The sequence below is a fragment of the Zeus faber genome (genome assembly GCF_960531495.2).
Source record: "Zeus faber genome assembly, chromosome: 21".
In the NCBI taxonomy this organism is placed as follows: Eukaryota; Metazoa; Chordata; class Actinopteri; order Zeiformes; family Zeidae; genus Zeus; species Zeus faber.
The window spans coordinates 12,056,475-12,075,500 of record NC_137208.1 but is presented as its reverse complement, the minus strand read 5'-3'; the positions used below and the strand labels follow the sequence as shown (position 1 = coordinate 12,075,500).

General features: G+C 50.4%; 1 protein-coding gene across 1 annotated transcript in view; it reads left to right on the top strand.

The window, feature by feature from the left end:
* LOC307246533 (ELKS/Rab6-interacting/CAST family member 1-like) overlaps positions 1–19,026 on the top strand; it is a 137,792-nt gene extending 118,766 nt beyond the window's left edge. The window contains exons 20-21 of the mRNA XM_080022475.1: positions 130–315; positions 16,459–19,026. Of these exons, the coding sequence (XP_079878601.1) occupies positions 130–315; positions 16,459–16,596 (324 nt within the window). The 3' untranslated portion in view covers positions 16,597–19,026. The remainder of the gene's footprint in view (positions 1–129; positions 316–16,458) is intronic.

Below are 19,026 nucleotides of genomic sequence, written 5' to 3'. Positions count from 1 at the left end.
TAAGGCGGTCGGCTGATGGATTGATCATTCTAAGGGGCGGACAGACGCCTCCAAACGGCGTCTCCACCGTGTGTGTGACGTGGTCTGAGGTCATTTTTTGCTTTTTTTTCCCCTCCCCCCTCCGATCAGATCGTCCCTCCTCTCCTGGACCTGAGTCAGAATCGCAGTAAGCTCAAGCTCTACATCGGTCACCTCACCTCCCTGTGTCAGGAACGGGACCCCGTCATCCTGCAGGACTTTGCTCCGCCCCCGGCCTATCACCGCTCCGACCCCGCCTCCTGGGAGACGCAGCTCTACGACATGACGCACGAACAGGTGGGCGGCCTTCCTCTTTTTGTTCGTTTTTTTTTTTGTGCTCTTGCGTGTGATAAGAAAAAGACTCCGCCTCGTGTGAGATTTAGGGGTGGGGAAATGACAAAGGGTACGTTTCGCTGGACATTTCGCCTTTGCCGCCATCGCCAAATCGAATCGTGAGTCGGCTAAATTTTGACTCGGATAAATCGATTTTTGTCCGGCCCAAAAATGCGGCCGTTTCAAGATGGCGTACAGTGAACGACAACTCAAGCAGGTTTGTACTGTATCAACGCGCCCCGGGCGCTTTCGACCTTCAGTGCGGCGGGGACTTCACATTTCACAGTTTTATGAGGAAAGAGGAGCTCCGCAAAACCTCCTCTGTATAGACGAGTATCAAAACATCTGTGTCAACATTTAAAAAAAAAAAAATGTAATAACGAATTGCATTACACACAAGACCACAATATTTAAACTCCCTGTAAAGCAACAATAAATATGTGTTCTGAGTTTGCCACGCCACAGAAAAGATGTGTTATTAACCGCCCGGCCCAAATATGAATGATCCAAAAAAAAAAAAGAAAATCACTTTTACGGGGACTTAAAAAAAAAATCACAATATTTATCAAGCCGGGAGCATAGATACTGTAAAAGCAGCCCGGTTTGCCTCCCTGGTCGGCGGACGTGTGATCTCGCCCCGTCGGGGTCTACGTGGGGAGGAGAGCACAATGGCTGGCCGGGCAACGCTCTGGCGCTGTCTTTGACGTAATTAAGGAAAGATTTTTTTATGGGGGTTCACTTGACGACAGGCGCTTGGCCGGCGAACAATACAAACCGAGACGTTTTCTTTCAGGGAGAAATTTGACTTAGTAGCTTGGCTTAAGCTTTTAGCAGAGGAGGAGGAGGCCGGGTGGGGTGGGGTGGGGTGGAGGGGTGTTTAATGTATGGAGGAGGGGGCGCGGGGAGGAGAGTGTTTATTTTACTGTGTCAAGACGGTTCGTTGTCAACCCGGCGCGAGGGGAGGGCGCGCGGCGGAGGGGAGCGAGGAAGAAACGGAAAAGAGAAATTAGCGGGAGGAGAGGAGCCCGAGTGGAAAGTTGGAGGAAGTGAGATTGAAGGAGGGTGGAGCGCCGCCGCCCTTCATCTCCTCGCTCCTCTCCCTCCGCTGATCCTGCCGCTCCCCTCCCTCCCTCCATCCCTGCGTCCGTCCTACGCGGCCTTTTACTTCATACCGTCGCGTTCCCCGCCGCCTTTCACAATTCCCTGTCATTTCCTCTCCTCTCTCCTCTTCTCGCCACTTCTGTCCTCTCCTCCCGTTCTCTGTTTTTTTCTCGATTCCTCCCCAAGGCTGACCTGCTCGCCTTGATTTAGCCGGGTTGGCATGGCAACCGGCTGTGTTTTCAAATATTGAATATATGGTGGAGCGTTATTAAATCTAAAACATTTCTGAGGAGCTCTCTCTCTCCCTCTCTCTCTCTCTCTCTCTCTCTCTCTCTCTCTCTCTCTTTGTCGCTCCTCTCGCACTGTGTCGTTCTACCACAGGTTGCCCCGTTTTCTCTATACCTTTTGCTCTCTCTCTCTCTTTCGCTCTCTCTCTCTCTCCCTCCATATTGAAAACATATCAGGCAATACACGACTGCTACATGTGGTATACATTGAAGAAAGGTAACTTAAGATGCCCACTTGTGCGTGGGCAAGACCCACACACACACACACATTTACACACACACACACACACACACACACACACACACACACACACATACACACACACACGGGGCTATGTGACAGAAAGTGCGGTTAGGGCAAAGTATTTTCCTATAGATCTAATGAATGCCTTACTGTATATCAGGAAAAAGATATAGAAGATATGTCTGTTTAAGGCCAGTGTGTCAGACAGTTCACTTTGTGCTCCGCGTCAAGGTTGCGCAGAACGCACAAATTAGTCGTCGCGAAAAAGACGCCTGTTCACCGTAAAGCTCCTGTGGCAGCGGAAATCGGGGAGTCGTGGTTTTACGTTGTTGTCGTTGTTGTTGTTTTTTTTCGTTTTTTTGTTTTTTCGTGAGCGGGACTTACAGTATTACTGTATACTGTCAAAAACCCATCACCGTTTCCACTGCTCCCGGTTTCCGCTGTGCAACGCGGAGGCACAATGATTTGATTCTAAAACTGACCTTTTACGCCTGGCGTCAGGTGTTCTTCTCCCAAGGTTCTCGTTGGTTTCTTTTTCCCTCCCTGCCAACCTCTCCGCCGTCCTTCCCCGTGTCGCCGCTGCCATCCGTCCCTCCTCCTCCAGCTCCCCTGTTCAGTTCTCCTCCTTTTTCTCTCCTTAGAGGTAGAGAGAGAGAGAGAGAGAGAGAGAGAGAGGAAGGAAGGAGTGGTGGGTAACTAGTGGATTTGTAGTGTAAGGATTTTGGTTCTTGGAAGCATTGTCTATTAATTCCGTATAGATCATCAGTCAGATCTTTCTCTACCTTTACCTCTCTCTCTCTCTCTCTCTCTCTCTCTCTCTGTCTCTCTCTGCCCCCCTCTCTTTCTCGCTGTCTCCTAACCCAGCCATCGTCGGGCTGTGCTACTTGGTGCCATGCGTCTGCTTTGAACCCCAAACCTGGCGATGACACAGACACACCCGTACATACACTCACCGCTAGTCTTTCAACCATGTCCATATTTTTATTCATCATGTGTCACTGAACCCTTTAACACACACACAAACAGACACACACACACACACACACACACGAAGTCGCTCGCAGAAATTCTCTCTGGATCACGTGTTCCAGCGTGCCAGCCCGGCCTTTCCCCTCCACTATGTGCCGGGTGCGCGCGCGCGTTTTTTACAAGTCTTTCCCTGGCTCCGTTAAAATGCCTGCCACTCTGTTAAGCCGTAAAGATCATACTCAAATAGCGTGTAAAACACAGGCGACACACATGTGCACACGCGTGAATATACAATCCCCACAAGGGAAAGTCGTTTGCCGGCGCGCACCAAACCATTCAGTGCGTCCGCGCGTTCAAATAAAAAACACAACACAGTACAAGCGATGGTAATGTGATTGCCGGCGGTAAAAGCACCCGCCCGCTGCATAACGTTGGGAGTCCATCATGTACCTACCGATGGAAGGCAGCGCGTGACGGCACCTTTCAACCGCATGGGACCGGCTCATCTCAACTCCACTCTACTCGCCTTTTTGGTTCTCCATCGGGCAAAAGGTTGTGGATAGTACCTGGTACCTATTTTGGAACCGCCTTCCAAAATGTCAGGTGAAAGAAACTAGCGATTGGTGCGAGGCAATCGTCACCGCGTCTCTGTCACTGTTGCAGTGTATGGGTGAGAGAGTGACAGCAGGGGCTGAGAACGTCTCCCCACGCCGGGCTTTTTTTTGTTTCATTTATTTCATTCATTTCAGGAAAATAAATACATCTACGATTTTAAAAACAAATGGAAAAAAAAGAACGCCGTTATTATTGGTTTTGTTTGGAGAAATGGGGAACGGGGGGGCGGGGGCGACGTGCGGGATCGCTCAGGGGGCTCGCTGAGCAGAGAGATCGGAGACTGGAGATTTTTTTTTTTTTTTTTTTTTTGTAAGGTTTAAAATACGCTTGTTGTCATCCTCTGGGTCTTGGAAAAAAAAAAAAGGATGCCGACAAGAAAACCAAAAAAAGCCACACACCAAGAATCGAGAACGCCATCCCATCCTCAGCCTCCGTTGTTGCTGTTTGTGTCGGGTTGAAGATGGCGTCTCCGGCGCTGCAGTTGGATGATACTTGTTACATGCGGTGTCGCTATGGGTACTCTCTGCAGTGGGAAACAAAGTACCTGGTACCAAATTGAGTAGAGTCGAGTTGAGTTGACCCAGTTTCATGCGGTGGATAAGCGCCATGAGATCCCATCCATCCATCCATCCATTTTTTTGTCGCTTTTCCGGGTCCGTGTCACGGATGCCGCAGGCTTTAGCAGAGCGCCCCCCGAGGTCCCATTTCCCGGCAACTTCCTCTCACGCTTCCTGGGGGATTCTGAGGCGTCCCTGTGCCAGCTGAGAGTTCCTAGGTGGGCCCAGGGGGGCTCCATCTGGCTGTGCCCGGTACACCAGGGGGGCGTCCTTGCGAGATAACACGAACCACCTCCACTGGCTCCCCTGAAGGCGGCGGAGCAGCGGCTCTACTCTGAGGTCCTTCCGGATCACCAAGCTCCTCGAAGGCTGACCCTGGTAACCCCACGTGGGAGCCGCCTGCCTCCGAGACCTTATTCTTTTCGGTCACCACCCAAAGTTCACGAGGGTGAGGGTTGGAACGAAGAATGACAAGGAAATTGAGTTTTTACCTCCCGACATAGGGCACTCTCTCCCGTCGATCTCCCTCACTGGTGAAATTACGGCTATCCTGCCTTTTTGGATCGGCTTATTGATCCTGGTTACATCCCGATCCCGGTTCTACCACGCGCCGCGATTCTTTCCCCGGCAAAGCACACGGTGAAAGATAAAAAACATGTGGTGGCTTCTTACTCACGTCAGATGAGCTAAGCTTCTTAAGGAAAATAATCTGGGCTCGTCCCTCTTGAATAAAACATCGGCGTTCTCCTTCCAGTTCAGCTCACTATCTAGATGGACACCGAGGTATTTGCAAGACTTGCCAATCTCCACTTGCTGACACTTAAGTGTGACTGGGGTGAACTCCTCTTGCAGTCACTAGCATGTAGACGCTGTGCAGCATACGCAGAAATGCATCTATTCCCATGCACGCACACACCTGGATACTGTATGTGGAGATAGATCTTTAACGCATGTAGGTCTTTAGAATGGTATTCAACGGTAGATTCGGTGACTGGCCTTCTCTTGTGCACCACAGAAGGAACGATATGCATCCAGACGGTGGAAGAAATTAAACAAGCCGTGACTAATTTGATCCCGCGAATGAAAAAAAAGATTGTTCCATGAGGCTGGATCCAGTGTAGTTATTACACCGTTCGCAGTACAAGTAGCAAGGTACCGAAGCTATTCTCTCAGTACTGCATCATTTTGAGAGATTCTGACACCGATCACTCCGATGGACTCCCAGTGACTCCCAAGAGAAAGAAAAATACCGGAGTTTCCCTTTAAGAGTGTGTTGTTTTTTTTTTCTTCTTCTAATTAACAGTTTAAAAACGAAAGGAAATCAGTTGACCTCAATTTTTTAAAGGTATGCCTTTTATCTTTATCCTTCGTCTCTCTGTTATGCAAATGAACATCTGTTAAATAACTAAAGCAGTATTGATTTCAGTACAAAGAGAACTTCCAACCCCCCCCCCCCCCCCCCCCTTTTTTTTTTTTAAGTTTGTAGAATTTGTGTGTTTGTTTCCGTGTCTGTCTTTAACCTCAGCTGAACTACAAAAAGTAGCGCTGGTTCCAGTAGTGAGGTTTCACTGAAAGGCACTGTTTTCTGTGCCATAGTCATAATAATAACCTTTATGGCTCAATGACGACTCTAATGAGCGCTGAAAAGAACTGGCATCAGGTTCCTAACAGGCACACACACACCCACACCCATACACGCATCCACACACGCACACCCACACGCGCGCGCGCACACACACATGCGCACACATGCACACACACACACATGCACACACACACGCACACACACAGGCAACTAACTGTTTTTCTTTTTCTTCATTTCTGACCTGGAGTGGAAAGACACTGAAAATTGTATAATGCTTAGCTTGGTGTGTGTGTGTCTGTGTGTGTGTGTGTGTGTGTGTGTGTGTGTGTACGTCCGTGCATGTGTTTACAAATGTGAAATGGGAAACTTAATGACATGTTATGAATTCATAATTATTTGACGGACTCAGAGTCCGCTTTGCGAGGCTCCGTCAGGTCAAATAAATCCGCCTGGAGCGCGTGATCAGTGTCTCGTTTGAAGCCAAGTCAAACACAAGCGGCGGCGCGAAACTCACAGCGCGACGTCCACTATTGTTGTCGCGATTGTGGCGGAGGAGAATGCCCCGGGTTGGAACCGCTCCGATTGTTTCGCCTCGAAAAGCAGTTTCCTGTGCGACGGGGACCAACTCTGAGACACTTGGCTGGACACGGTTGAGGAGATGTTTTATCGGGAAAGATCTCACACACGTACTGAGAATTCAGCCATGTCCATTTATCGAGAAATGGGACAGATGGACCACTTATACGCGTAAGACCCATCAGAGACACAGACACACACACACACACACACACACACACACACACACACACACACACACTCACCACCGCAAATTTAAGTTAAAAAAAAAAGAATGAAAAGCACTTTCCTGAGAATTGGTGAGGGAGAGAGAGAGAGAGAGAGAGCGCTGATTGTTTTGACCCGGGGTGAGTACGTCAGGGTTGGATCTCGGACAGTTGAAGTGATTAAATCGCTTCAGAAATGAGTCACCTCGCTGAAATGTTCTGACCTGAGGCAGATAAAAGTTCAATAATCAGGGAGCGATCAGATTACGGCATTGGTCCAGTTGGTGTGTTTTCAAGGATAGTATGCGATAGTGTTGCGACAACTGCTTCATCGGAAATTCCAATATGGAGACTCCCAACGTGCTCTGTGAGTGGAGATCGCCTCGACCATCCTCCGTATGTGTTCGATACGTGTGTGTGTGTGAAGCAAGGGCTGCTGGGAATTCACTAATCCAGGGAAGCTTTTGGCATCTTAGACCCTTGGCCCCTTTACACGTGACGCGATCGTCCGTCTCATATCAGGATTGTACTGTAGTTACATGTGATTTATTTGACACCTGCTATTAATATTCGTCTCCATTCGCGTTGAGTCCGCATTGAGATCTGATCGCATTGTCTATCGCATCTCGCCATATTGGAAAACCATCCACCGCAGCAGAGCAGAGGGCCGCACGGCCGCGGTCAGTGCCACCGCTGTCCGGGGTACTAGTTAGATTCAAGAAGAAGGTTTTTGACTATATTTGATGCGAGGGCGAGGAATAGTCAAAGAGAATCTTAAAAATCTTGTGTTTTTATTGTGGTATATAGTGATGATATATGTCAATACGTGTGTGTCTGTATCACATTGTCTTCATTTTAGGAAATTCTGTCCGCATATTCTCAAATTTCCTGGAGGGTAGCCAGGGTGCAAGCCTCTGCTGCTGTGTTTTTAATGTATACGATAACAAAACCACTTGACTGCACGCGATTGATAAATGACTGATTGCACCTTTAATGGTGACCGTAACAGCGCGCACAGAAAACGATACCGCTGGCTTTGAGCTGCGGCACTGTGGGTTCACCTAATCACTGTTTTTCCAGCTCCATGCCCTGATGCCCTATGGCACATACACTGGCAGGCTACACTGCAATAGTGTGTGTGTGTGTGTGTGTGTGTGTGTGTGTGTGTGTGTGTGTGTGTGTGTGTGTGTGTGTGTGTGTGTGTGTGTGTGTGTGTGTGTGTGTGTGTGTGTGTGTGCGCGCGCTTGCGTCCGTGTGTGTTTGTGTGCAGTGGGGGTGTGTGCTCATATTTATTTTAGGGAAGAATAACTGGCAAAGATTGATTATGGGGGGCGGGGGGCTCAGGATTCCCGAGGTCAGCGATTGGGTGAATTGTGATTGACAGGGGGTACAAAGAGAGGAAGGGGAGGGGTTGGAGCCCAAACACCCAGGCTGATAAAGCCAGCCGGAGTTATTACAGTAGGGCTGATAGGCTAGTCTAGAGTATGTGCTTGTCTGACAGTCCGTCTTTCTGTCTCTCTGTGGAACCTCACTGCTGATAAAGCCGTGGAACAGAGAGGGACTGCCTGGAATCATTGTTATAGTAACACTGTGCGTGTGTGTGCGCGCGCGTGTCGGGTGGGGGTTAATCATTGCCAGTGATATAAAAAAGCCGGGAATTACTCTGAGATCCCTGATAGCGTCAGACAGCGGTATGTCTGCGCGATTGCCTTCCTGTCTATGTCCTGTTTCTCCACCGCCGCGTCTTCCGCGCTGTTTGGAGAAGTTCCCTATCTCCCGACACGGGCGTCGAGGTTGGATGTTTTTCATCCCTCGCAGTTGGAAGGAAACCAACGACGGAGAGTCGAATGAAGTGGGAAGAAGCCGTCGAGACTGTCGACAATCGAGAGGGAAGAAACCGAGGAAACAAATAACGAGAGACGGGACGAGGTTGCGCTCTCCTCCGTCGGCACCGCCAAACCGGGGATCGTAAAAACGTAGAGAGGGAGAAGGGCCCTGAAGGCGGGAGTGGATCGCGGCGCTTCCTTTCGCCCCGCCGCTTCTCATCCGTCTCCTTTCCCGGAGAGGCCGGGGCGTGGCGCAAGACACCGAACCCCAATATTTCTCGAGTGCCTCCTCCGCGGCTGCCGCTCAGAGGAGAGGCTGACTTCAGCGGCTTCGCTCCGCTCTGCCGTCGTGGTCGTGCGCTGGGGGAGCGCTGGACGTGGGGCGTGAGCACCGCCGCACCAGCCCCCCCGGCCCTGTCGTGTGCCTTTCTGCCGATTTGTCGACGGAATCCACACACGTACTGAATCAACGCCTTGTTTCGGGAGATGCGCCTTTTTTTTTGTTTGTTTTGTTTTTTTCCCTCTCGACGGCGGCGGCCGGAGCACGGGGGGAAGGGATCGGGAGAGGGAGGGCGGAACGAAACGGAGAGAGGGGTCGAAGTGGGAGGAGACGAGGAGGGGATGGGAGAGGTGAAGGGGTTCGGTGGTGCTGTGGTCTGCTGTCTCTGGGCTTTCATTAGGCAGCTCCGCTTCCTCCTCCAAGCCTGATTGTTTTCTGTGTAAATACAACTCCGAGGTCCTCAGCGGCCATTAGAGGGCCGCACGCGCAGCGCAGCGCACACACACACACAAACACAAACACACACACACACACACACACACACACACACACACACACAAGATGGATGCGTACCCCTTGTGAGGCGTACTTGCACGTGAGATGGATGCACGCACAGTGACTGCTTACACACACGCGCCCGTTTCCCTCGGCAACAAACACGCTCGCACGCGCTCATGTAAAGAGAAAGAAAAACAGACAATTCAAACCCTCATTGCCCATTATGGAGCTAAACAAACACACCATCACTCACACACACACACACACACACACACACACACACACACACACACACACACACACACACACACACAGCAAATTGCTGTCCCCTGCAGAAAAGCGTTTTTTTATTCAGATTTATTGAATCAGGTCTTAATGACTTCCCCAGCTCCGCTCTCTACAGCCGTGCCTCTTTCTCGTTCTCCTCTGTCGCTCGCCCGCCCGCCCGCCTCCTTCTTCACCTGTCTCGCTTTGCAGGCGGAACGCCTTGTTCCCGGTTTCCTCGCCTCCATTTTCCGCTCCTCTCCTCGCCTCTCGTTCGTTTTCCCTTCGTTGTCTCCCGTGTCCTCGCGTCCGGGTGTTGCCCTCTTTTCCTCTTCCCTCCCCTCTGTGGTCTCGCTCATTCTCTCTCCGTCCGGCTTCTCTCTCTCTCTCTCTCTCTTCTCTGCGCTCCCGCTCTGGTCTTCCCCTCTTGTCTTCTTTGTTCCTTTCTTTCTTTCTTTCTTTCTTTCTTTCTTTCTTTCTTTCTCTTTGTTTCCTTCCTCCTTTCTTTCTTCTTCTCCACCTTGCGTTCTGGGACGGCTGGCAAAAATCTGAAGGCCACACACACACACACACACAGACACACACACACACACACACGCGGAGGCGCGCGCACACACACACGCACACACACACTGAGTATCTTGGGAAACAGATCAGTTAATGGCCTGTTTCCCGTCACTCAGCGCATCAGAAAGAGCAAAGGTTGAGATTTCCAGAGCGGCTTTCTTGAAAAAAAAAAAAGATTCAGAAAATGCAACGACGCAAAAAAAAAAAAAAAAAAAAGGTTTCCACCTGTCCCGATTAGTGCCAAATACCAGAACCACCGCGGCTTCTTCCTGTCCAAATAAGGACAGGAATAAGCCGCGCCACTGTGCGCTGGTTTTCATGGTTATCTGAAAGCAGGCCGGCAACATTTCGGGTTTTAATTCAAATATCCGTTCGAATCTCTGTCGCTCTCCGCACGTTCGCGGCTCCCAACATCCTTTCTTTTCGGTCTACGTGGATTTTTTTCGTCTTTCTTTTTGTATTTTAGCATTAACAGAGTTTTTTCCCTAAATCCTTTTTCATTTCAGTAGCAGCAAATATATGAAGTAAACATACCACGGGAGACTAGGACAAATGGCCGCCTATGTCCTCATGTAGATGTGCGGTGCCTCTTTCCTGTCCCATTTTTAAAAGCACTCTTTTTGGGATGTATTTGTGTCATTCGCAATTTGTATTTCTTTTCTATTTCTATTTTTATTTATTTATTTGTTTGTTTGTCTGTTTATTTATTTACGCCACGGATTGGTCCGGGATGAACTGTCCTCCGCCCCATTTAGCGGGGCTTGAAGGAACACGTTGCTGCGCTGTGTCGGCCTCGGCCCTTAACGCTGGAGGTCCGGCCTTGTAAAGTGGCTCCTGGAGGGGCAGTTTCATGTTCGAGTCCCTGTTTTATATCGTCTGTGACTCCCCTTCCCACTGTGGCTTTATTGCCTTGGAAACCACAAGGTACACACAACGCTACATGCACACGCGTATGTGCTTGCACGCATGCGCAGGCACTTATAATTTAGTACGTTGTAGTTACTCTCGGAGGCTTGTTAGCCTGCATCATTAGGGCGAGCGGGGACAGTACGGGGCTCCGAACGTTGAATGATTCATCCAACTGCGACGTGCTCATCGCCAGAGCTGCTGGAAAGTCAAGGCAGAGAGAATAACTCACACACCCGACCTCTCGCCATTATTCAAAACGCCCTTGAGCAAGGCACCTCCAGCGAAGCTGCTCGGTTGCCACCGGATCGGGACCGTGTTTCTTGTCACTGGGCAGCTCTCAGTTTTTTTAAAGCCCGTATGCGTCGCTCTGTCCCGTCCTTCCCGTCAACGTGGATACCGCCCTAGTCAGGCCGTCTGGTCAAGCTCCCGGTCCTGATCTGGCGTTCGTCCGCCTGTGGCCCGCAGATCCCTCCTCTCGCTCCTCGGCGGTGGGTAGGTGAAGGCGCCGGGTAACCGGGCGTTCCTCGGGGGGCACTTCTAGGTACAGTACATGTCCTCATACCTCAAGGTCAGCACTATTCCCACTGCAGCTTGTTAGCCGGCACCGTTAGCTGCGCCCCCTCGGAAAAAAAAAAAAAAAAAGCCCTGCCGCGCATCGCACGGCGCTGGCGCACACACTTTTATGGGCTCCTACAGGCACACATGGACGAATGCACGCAGGCACGCACGCACACAGGGCTCTGGGCTCCAGATCCGTTGGAGCAGGCACAGTGGAGTCAGCCAACTTGTAATGCAGTCTACATAGGCCCATTAGAGCTCAATGGTTTTAACTCGGAGACGGACAGAAACAGAGTGATTTTTATAGTCCATATAGGCCTGTTATAACTCACTGATTTTAGGGTTGTGTTTCTTAATGGCTCTGTTATTAAGTGTTCTGGAGCCGTTTTTAAAGCACCAGAGATTTAATCTTTACTTCCCTTGAACATGTTTTTCCTTTTTTTTTCTCTCTCTCTCAATAATACTAGCTGCAAACAATTTGAAACCACTTTCCGCCCGCGTATCAATTTTCACCCCCTTGTCTTACGTCCTCATCAAAAGCTCGCACGAACGGCTTTAGCAGCGCGGCCGCGGATCCTCAATCGCCCCCGTCTTTTTTTCCACGCTAATCGATTGACTGTATCTATTTTGTGCGTAAATATCTTTCCTGTTGATGGAATATTCTGTCTCCACCAATAATGGGCGCTGGATCGTACCATGGGGTAGGGGAGGAGGGGGGGCACACTAAAAAGGATTGTTATCACTGTTCCTCTGTCTTCCTTGTCCGTCAAACTCTTCCGTTCGGCGCGGCTGGGAGGGAGCGATCGTTTAAAAAACATTTCTGCGCAATCTGGGAGGAGGCCTCAGACGGCCGATACGTGAGGCACGTTACAACGGATTGAAAACAAAACCACCTGACACTTCCCGGGAAGGTCCCCCCCACAAAATGTTATCTCGCTAGTTTACGGTTGGTTCGGCTTCCACGGATACAAAAGATAATGTTTCATTTTGGACATGTGACCCCTTCTTTTCTTGGGAAGGACATTTTTTGTGTCAGACCTGATTTATTGAGACACGTAATTGTACCAAATCTGATTTATAGTCTGTAATTTCCCCCCAAACCACTTAAAGTGAGATTAGACGTCGTGGGCTCTGAGGAATGGAAAATAAGTATTTTTCTCTGATAAATACGCAACTCTGCCCGCAGAATATTCTGTAAATTACAAAAAAAAAAAAAAAAAAAAAAAAAAAATTGGGGCTGATAAGGTGACCTATTCAGGAGTGGGTTAATGCACTGTGCGGTCGAATTATATATTCTCTTTGTCATGCGCTCTCCCTCTATCTGGCGTTCTCTCCTTCTCTCCATCTCTCTTTGCCCTTCTCTGTTTCCTCATCCTACGGTTCCTTCTTTCCATTCCTTCCTTCCTTCCTCCCTCTCTCTCTCTCTCTCTCTCTCTCTCTCTCTCTCTCTCTCTCTCTCTCTTCTCTTTTAACCTTTCTGCTTCTATCAGTCTCTGCTGAGTTATGGTTCCTTTGAAAAACATTAGCATTCCTCCGCAAAGAGGTTCATGCCCTTCAACACGTGTCAAGGGGTCAACGCACGCACGCACGCACGCACGCACGCACGCACGCACGCACGCACGCACGCACGCACGCACGCACGCACGCACGCACGCACGCACACACGCACACACGCACACACACACACACACACACACACACACACACACACACACACACACACACACACACACACACACACACACACACACACACACACACGCTACACACAACCACACGTCTTGCTGATTACTTCAGGGTTTTCTAACTTTGTTTATCTGACCCGCACAGTGTGTGCGTGGTTCCTACTGCGCACAAATATATGATTTGTGTTTGTGCATCAGTGTGTGTGTGTGTGTGTGTGTGTGTGTGTGTGTCCTGATAAGGCAGATAATGATCCATCAGGATAATGGAACTTTAATGGCTGCAGTAAAAATCCTGAGCAACATACTCACACCAATAGGACGCTCTCTCTCTCTCTCTCTCTCTCTCTGCCTCCCTCTCTTTCACTCTCTCTCCTTCTCGCTCTCTCTCTCTTCTCTCTTTTCAGTCTTTTCCGTCCCTCCTTGTAGTGCCTTCGTGAATTACGTACCTCCTCGATGCAGGAAAGTATCTTGTGTATTTACCCGTCGACTGGAACTGGGCGTCTCTATGCGTGTATTTTGTTGTCCGGCTGCGTCGCCACGGCAACCCTATCTATTTCAATTTGGCTAAAGGCATCAGCTTTGTTATCATTTAAATTTCTGCTTTCCATCCCTCTGCACTTCCTTTGTACTTGTAAAAATACATCCCTCTGTCGAGCCTCTGACACAACGTCCCGACTTCCATAACACGTAACCGCCCAATGTGTGGTGTCACATGCTCATTATCAGCCCAAGCAGAGCTCCACGGACGCGCTCCCTCATTGGAAATGAGGCCAGGGCTCGGCTGCCATCTTGTCCTTTTTTTTCTCGGTCTTGCGTTTCCAAATCCTCCCCCGGGTGTGTTTGGCTGCCGTAGCCGGAGGCTTCGTGGACCGGAGCGTCCGGGCTGGGGGGGGGGGGGGGGCAATCACCGGGTTTGCCTTTATCTCTTCTCCGTCGTCTTCAACCTTATCTTTGCGGCGGTGTTCTCTCAGAGATTAATGTAAAACTTTAAAGGGGCATTACACGCGCAAACAAAAAGAGAAGCCACTCACTTGTACGCTCACAGACCCACACTTACACTGCACCACCATCTCCCCTGGATTTTCTACTTCTGTATTTTTTTGATAGTCACTGTGTTATTCTAAATGGCAGAACTCTACAGCAGTGATTCTCCATCTTTTTCACATCAAGGACCCTCGAACTGACACACATTGGGCCGTGGACCCATTTCATATGAGTTTGTCTCTGGGACCCCCATTCGAGGAGATTTTTATTGTTCGGTGTCATTTTGGCCAAACTTCTGTACCTGTCTATACTATAGTTAGGGAAATAACAGTGAAACTAGAACTGGTGCCATCGTCTCCCGGACCCCACGTTGAGAACCGCCGCCCTACAGAATATAATAAGTTGCAAGAGACAAACACGTAAATGATCAAAACTCTCTGACTAAAAAGGAGATTCCTCTAATACTTCTTCTCAGCCACTCGATTTCTCCTTTATTTGGCGTTTCCTTTAGAAAAATAATCACAAATCTAATCGCGATATTATTCCAAATAATTGCCCTGAAATGATCCTTGTTCCCTACTCTGATCCAAGGCCTCCACATCTGTCGGTGCAGCAGCGGATGAGTCCAAGCACCAGAGTCACTCTATACGGATCATACCTCATTTGTTCCTTCACCTCATAATCTAGCATTAAAAACCACCGGGACGGGGGCTCTGTCCCCTCTCAGCCGGCGGAGGGAAGAGCCGTCCGGGAGGGGCGGGGAGACGGGAAGTGAAGAGCTGGTCTCTCCGTGAGCCGGGAAAAAAAAAATTACAAAAAAACCCGCTTCGGATTGCACGTCCGTTGCCGACAGATTGTCCAAACGGTGGCACCGGCACCGGACACGGCCGTGGCCGCGGGGGCCGCTTCTCAGAGGGTGCTGGGGAGGAGGTGGAGAGCGGCGACCGCTTCAACGCAGCCTGGTGCGCGTGCGTTTACGATGGACACCTGGGCTTTTCCTGGCTGACCGGCCAAAGCGATAAACAATCACAGGAAGCGTCGTCATCGGGACGCAGGAGGGAACGCGGGGCTCTCGCGCGCCCTGGTGCCGCGGCAGGGCTCCCCGCTCGGCCCCGTCCACCGATCCCCTGCTACGAGACGGACAAACCATTCGGGACGGACTGGGCGGCCACGGGAAGGAAGCCGCGCTGCAGCATAACCACGCCCCTTGGTCCGCCACAATAGCGTACTGACCACAACCCATTAAGTACTGTATCCATAACATTCATCATGTGGGAACAGAGACTCCATACGGAAACCTTCTCCGTCAGGTAATGAAGGGCTAGCCGCCTCCTTCCGTCGGGTCTCAGTCCATATCATCCATTTCCTCTTTTGTCCAGGTCGACTTGGAGGCCCGCGTCCATTAATCCGAAAATGAACCTGCCCTCCCGACAGGTTCAATTGCAGCCTTCACTACGAGTCGGGTTATCGCTAATCTTCCTTCTGGAACTCAGATTCTTTAAAGCCAGATTAGGGCCGAGTCGGAGACTATTTCAAACCGTGGCTGAGAAAAGGCCGTTTCGGTTGGTCCGGACGAAGATTGTGATTTAGTCAAACGCGAGGCCTCGTCGGCGTCCGCGGGAGCGCCCCCCCCCCCCTGGTGTATCTGTAAGAGCGGCGGCCTTCCTCACAGGCGACGTTCGTCTCTCGGGTGCGTGGTCGCGCCCCCCCCCCCCGTGTCACCACGCGGACCCGTGACTCACGTCTGTACGCCACGAATCTGGGGCTTCCTCTGGGCGCTGCCCGGGGGGGCTTGCGTCCTCTGGCACAAAAGGAGCGCCCTCCGGCCGCGCGCCCCCACCTCCGCCCGGGGTCGCGCCGGGCGCAGCGTACGCGGGAGCGGGGTTCGTGTTGCGGGGCAGTCGGAGCGCCGGCGGTATTGATACAGATGCATTGGTCGTTAGCTCGGTTGGCGCTGACGTCTCGGCCCAGGCGGCTGCCAAAGAAAATAACATCGGCGCAAAATGTTCCACTTTGTAGCAGCAGAAAGAACGACATTGTGGCATATTCCGATGTCAGATAGCGTGCGCGGGTGTGCGCGCGTGTGTGTGTGTGTGTGTGTGTGTGTGTGTGTGTGTGCGTGCGCGTGTGTGCGCACGCGACTGTGTGTGTGCGTGTTGGGGTTCTCTTCCATAACGTTACAGAACAGGAGGGGAGTTTTCCCTTCATCTAATCTCTCTCTCTCTCTCTCTCTCTCTCTCTCTGTTTCACCAACTTTATGGTCATGATTGATAAAGACGATCGTATTTGACCCATGTTCTAATCTCCTCAACCTCCCTCTCCCACCCTCTTGTTTTTTTTGTTTTTTCTTTCTGTTTGTTTTTTCTTCTTCCTCTCCCTCGCTCCCTGTTTCCCAGTTGGAGGCGGAGTTAGTGCTGTGCGAGAGGGAAGGGGCGGAGCTACAGGAGTACGCCAACCAGGTCCTGCAGCAAATCGCCGACCGGTGCCCGGACATTCTGGAACAAGTCGTCAACGCCCTGGAGGAGACCTGCTGATACACACACGCACACACACACACGCACGCACGCACACACACACACACACGTGCAGGCACACACACATTCAGAAAGCACCCTACGGGCTACCATCCCAACATGTTACGAAGAGCCAAGCTTCCTCTGACCTCCTGCGGTTTCACCTCCTTGTTCCGCTCCCTCCCTGTTTAATGGTTTGATATTCTTTGAAAATGGCCGATTGTTTTTAATTTATGTACAAGTTGGGAGCGGAAAGATGTCGTGTGTGTTCCCCCCCCACCCCCGGATTTACCCGAAAGTCCACTCTGAAAAGGAGCCTTCACGTTCCAGGTCACCCCCCCAAAAAAAGCACCTTTTCAGAGAACTTTGATGTTGACGTTTTTGGAGGCCAAGATGTTTTACGTTTTTGGGCAAAAGGACATTTTGGAACATGGCTTCAGACGGTAAACTCCTTCCCCTGAACCTTCTCTTTCACTAAGGAAACAGCACCGGCCTTAACCCATGTTCCGTGCCCTCTGAGGGAATCCGCTATTTGGTTGGAATCCTAACTTTATCCGACTTCAATTCAACAAATACAGGAGTAAAGCTCAACAAAGTTACAAGGTTGTTTCTGGTGCCACATGACGCCATAGTGTCCTTTGATAAGTTGAATTTCAAGCAGCGTTCGTTTCAGTTGCCTTTGGTTCTTTACGTCATTTGCTGCTATCTTTTTAACTTCTGTGCCCGTCTTATTTTCCTCTGGCTTCTGGTGTAAATGTAATTTTCAGATGTTTTGTTCCATTTCGTCTCGGCAGATATCTGTATAGACGGATGTGTATATTGTAAAAAAAAAAAGAAAAAAAAGAAAAGTATATCTGATGGATAGAAGGACCGTGGGCGGGTTGATGTCGCTTTGACTATAGATTATATAAAGATAAAGCAACGGTCCTTTTATCCAGTATAAAGTCGATGTTCGTTTTTGTTTTTCCCAGTGGGACGACTCACGTCGTCCATCGTCGCGTTTAAATGAGGATTCAATGAGTTCAGATCTCCAAAAAAAAAATATCCTGAGGATCCAGAATGAACGTTCCTTTTAGCGTCAATATACTGTAAAACATTGTTTATATTCTCATTGGGGTTGAGTTATAACTGCTCTTACTTTTCATTTGTTCACAGTGAAGTATAAAAGTTTTACGTCTCATCGATGGTTTTGTCATCCAACGGCTGAAAATGTAACACGCGACGTCGAGGATCTTGTTCCTCGGTGGTTTTTTTGGGAACCATCACAGAGTTGTTCCGGGAGCAGGGCGCTGTTTTCGGGAACCTTTATCTTGCACCTCCTCCGTCCGTTGCACCAACTTCGGCGTGTCTCGAATGCATGGACGGGACCGGCGTGGTCGTTGATGTGTTCAGCTTTTAGCAGAAACTCCTTTTGTGAGAGTCCTTGGTGGTGTTTTTTTTATTTTTTTTGTTGTTTTTTTTTTTTTTCGTCTTGTTTCCTCTTCTTTTATCTGATGCCGGCGCTGCGCCACTGGGAGCCACGCAGCACGTCTCCCCGAACGAAAGCTGTTACATGATCCCGGCCGACGACCCGCGCCAGGAGGAGCCCAAAGTCCAGGATTTATACTCTACACGCAAATCTAATTGTACATAGAAGACCCGGCGGCGTCCGAACAGCTCCAATCCAAACACAGGCTCTGAACCACGACATATAGTCTTTAAAATCCAATTACAATCAAAAAATAATTAGCAAATCCTCTCAGATGTTCTCCATTCATCCGGGAATTTGCCCTCCAAATTTTTGGAATTCGAACTCCTCCAAAGCCCAGCTCCTTGTTAGTCCACACGCCGGCGGTCGTCGATATCCGCCCCGACGGGAACATTGACTTTGACGGACGTCAAACACGTGAGCCTTTGGCCTCTGGTTTGCTGTTTTGCACAACGGCACTGTGGCGGGGGGGGGGTCGAAAAAAAGAAAACGCCGCGGGTGGTCGAGTCTCCTCCGGCGATCGGAGCCTTGGGGTCCAGGGCCGGACCGGTCCCACTTTAAGTATCCGCCACGTCCCGGCGCAATCCATTACTCGCACTTTCACCGAATGGAATAAAGGTGTTGGCTCTGAGGCAGGAGAGCACAAGGTTTGAGAAGTGTCCCTTTGATACGCGAGACGTTCGATGGTTTTCGTACCGGAGATATCCCCGGATGTCGTACTTCAGCCTGGTATCGCGCCGACGTCAACGCGCCGGTCCGTCTCCACGCCTGCGACGTGAGGGATCCGAAGCGGCCGACCCCGGAGATCCCGCCCTGCAGCGGTCGGTCTTTCCGTGAGCCGGCCGCTGCGGTGACCGCGGCTGAAGCGCTTTCGCACCAATTTCCTTTTTGCCACAGCGGAGAGCGCGAGCTCACACACACACACACACACACACACACACACACGCTCTCTCTCTCTCTGTACCTCATGCACCTGCCTTGGG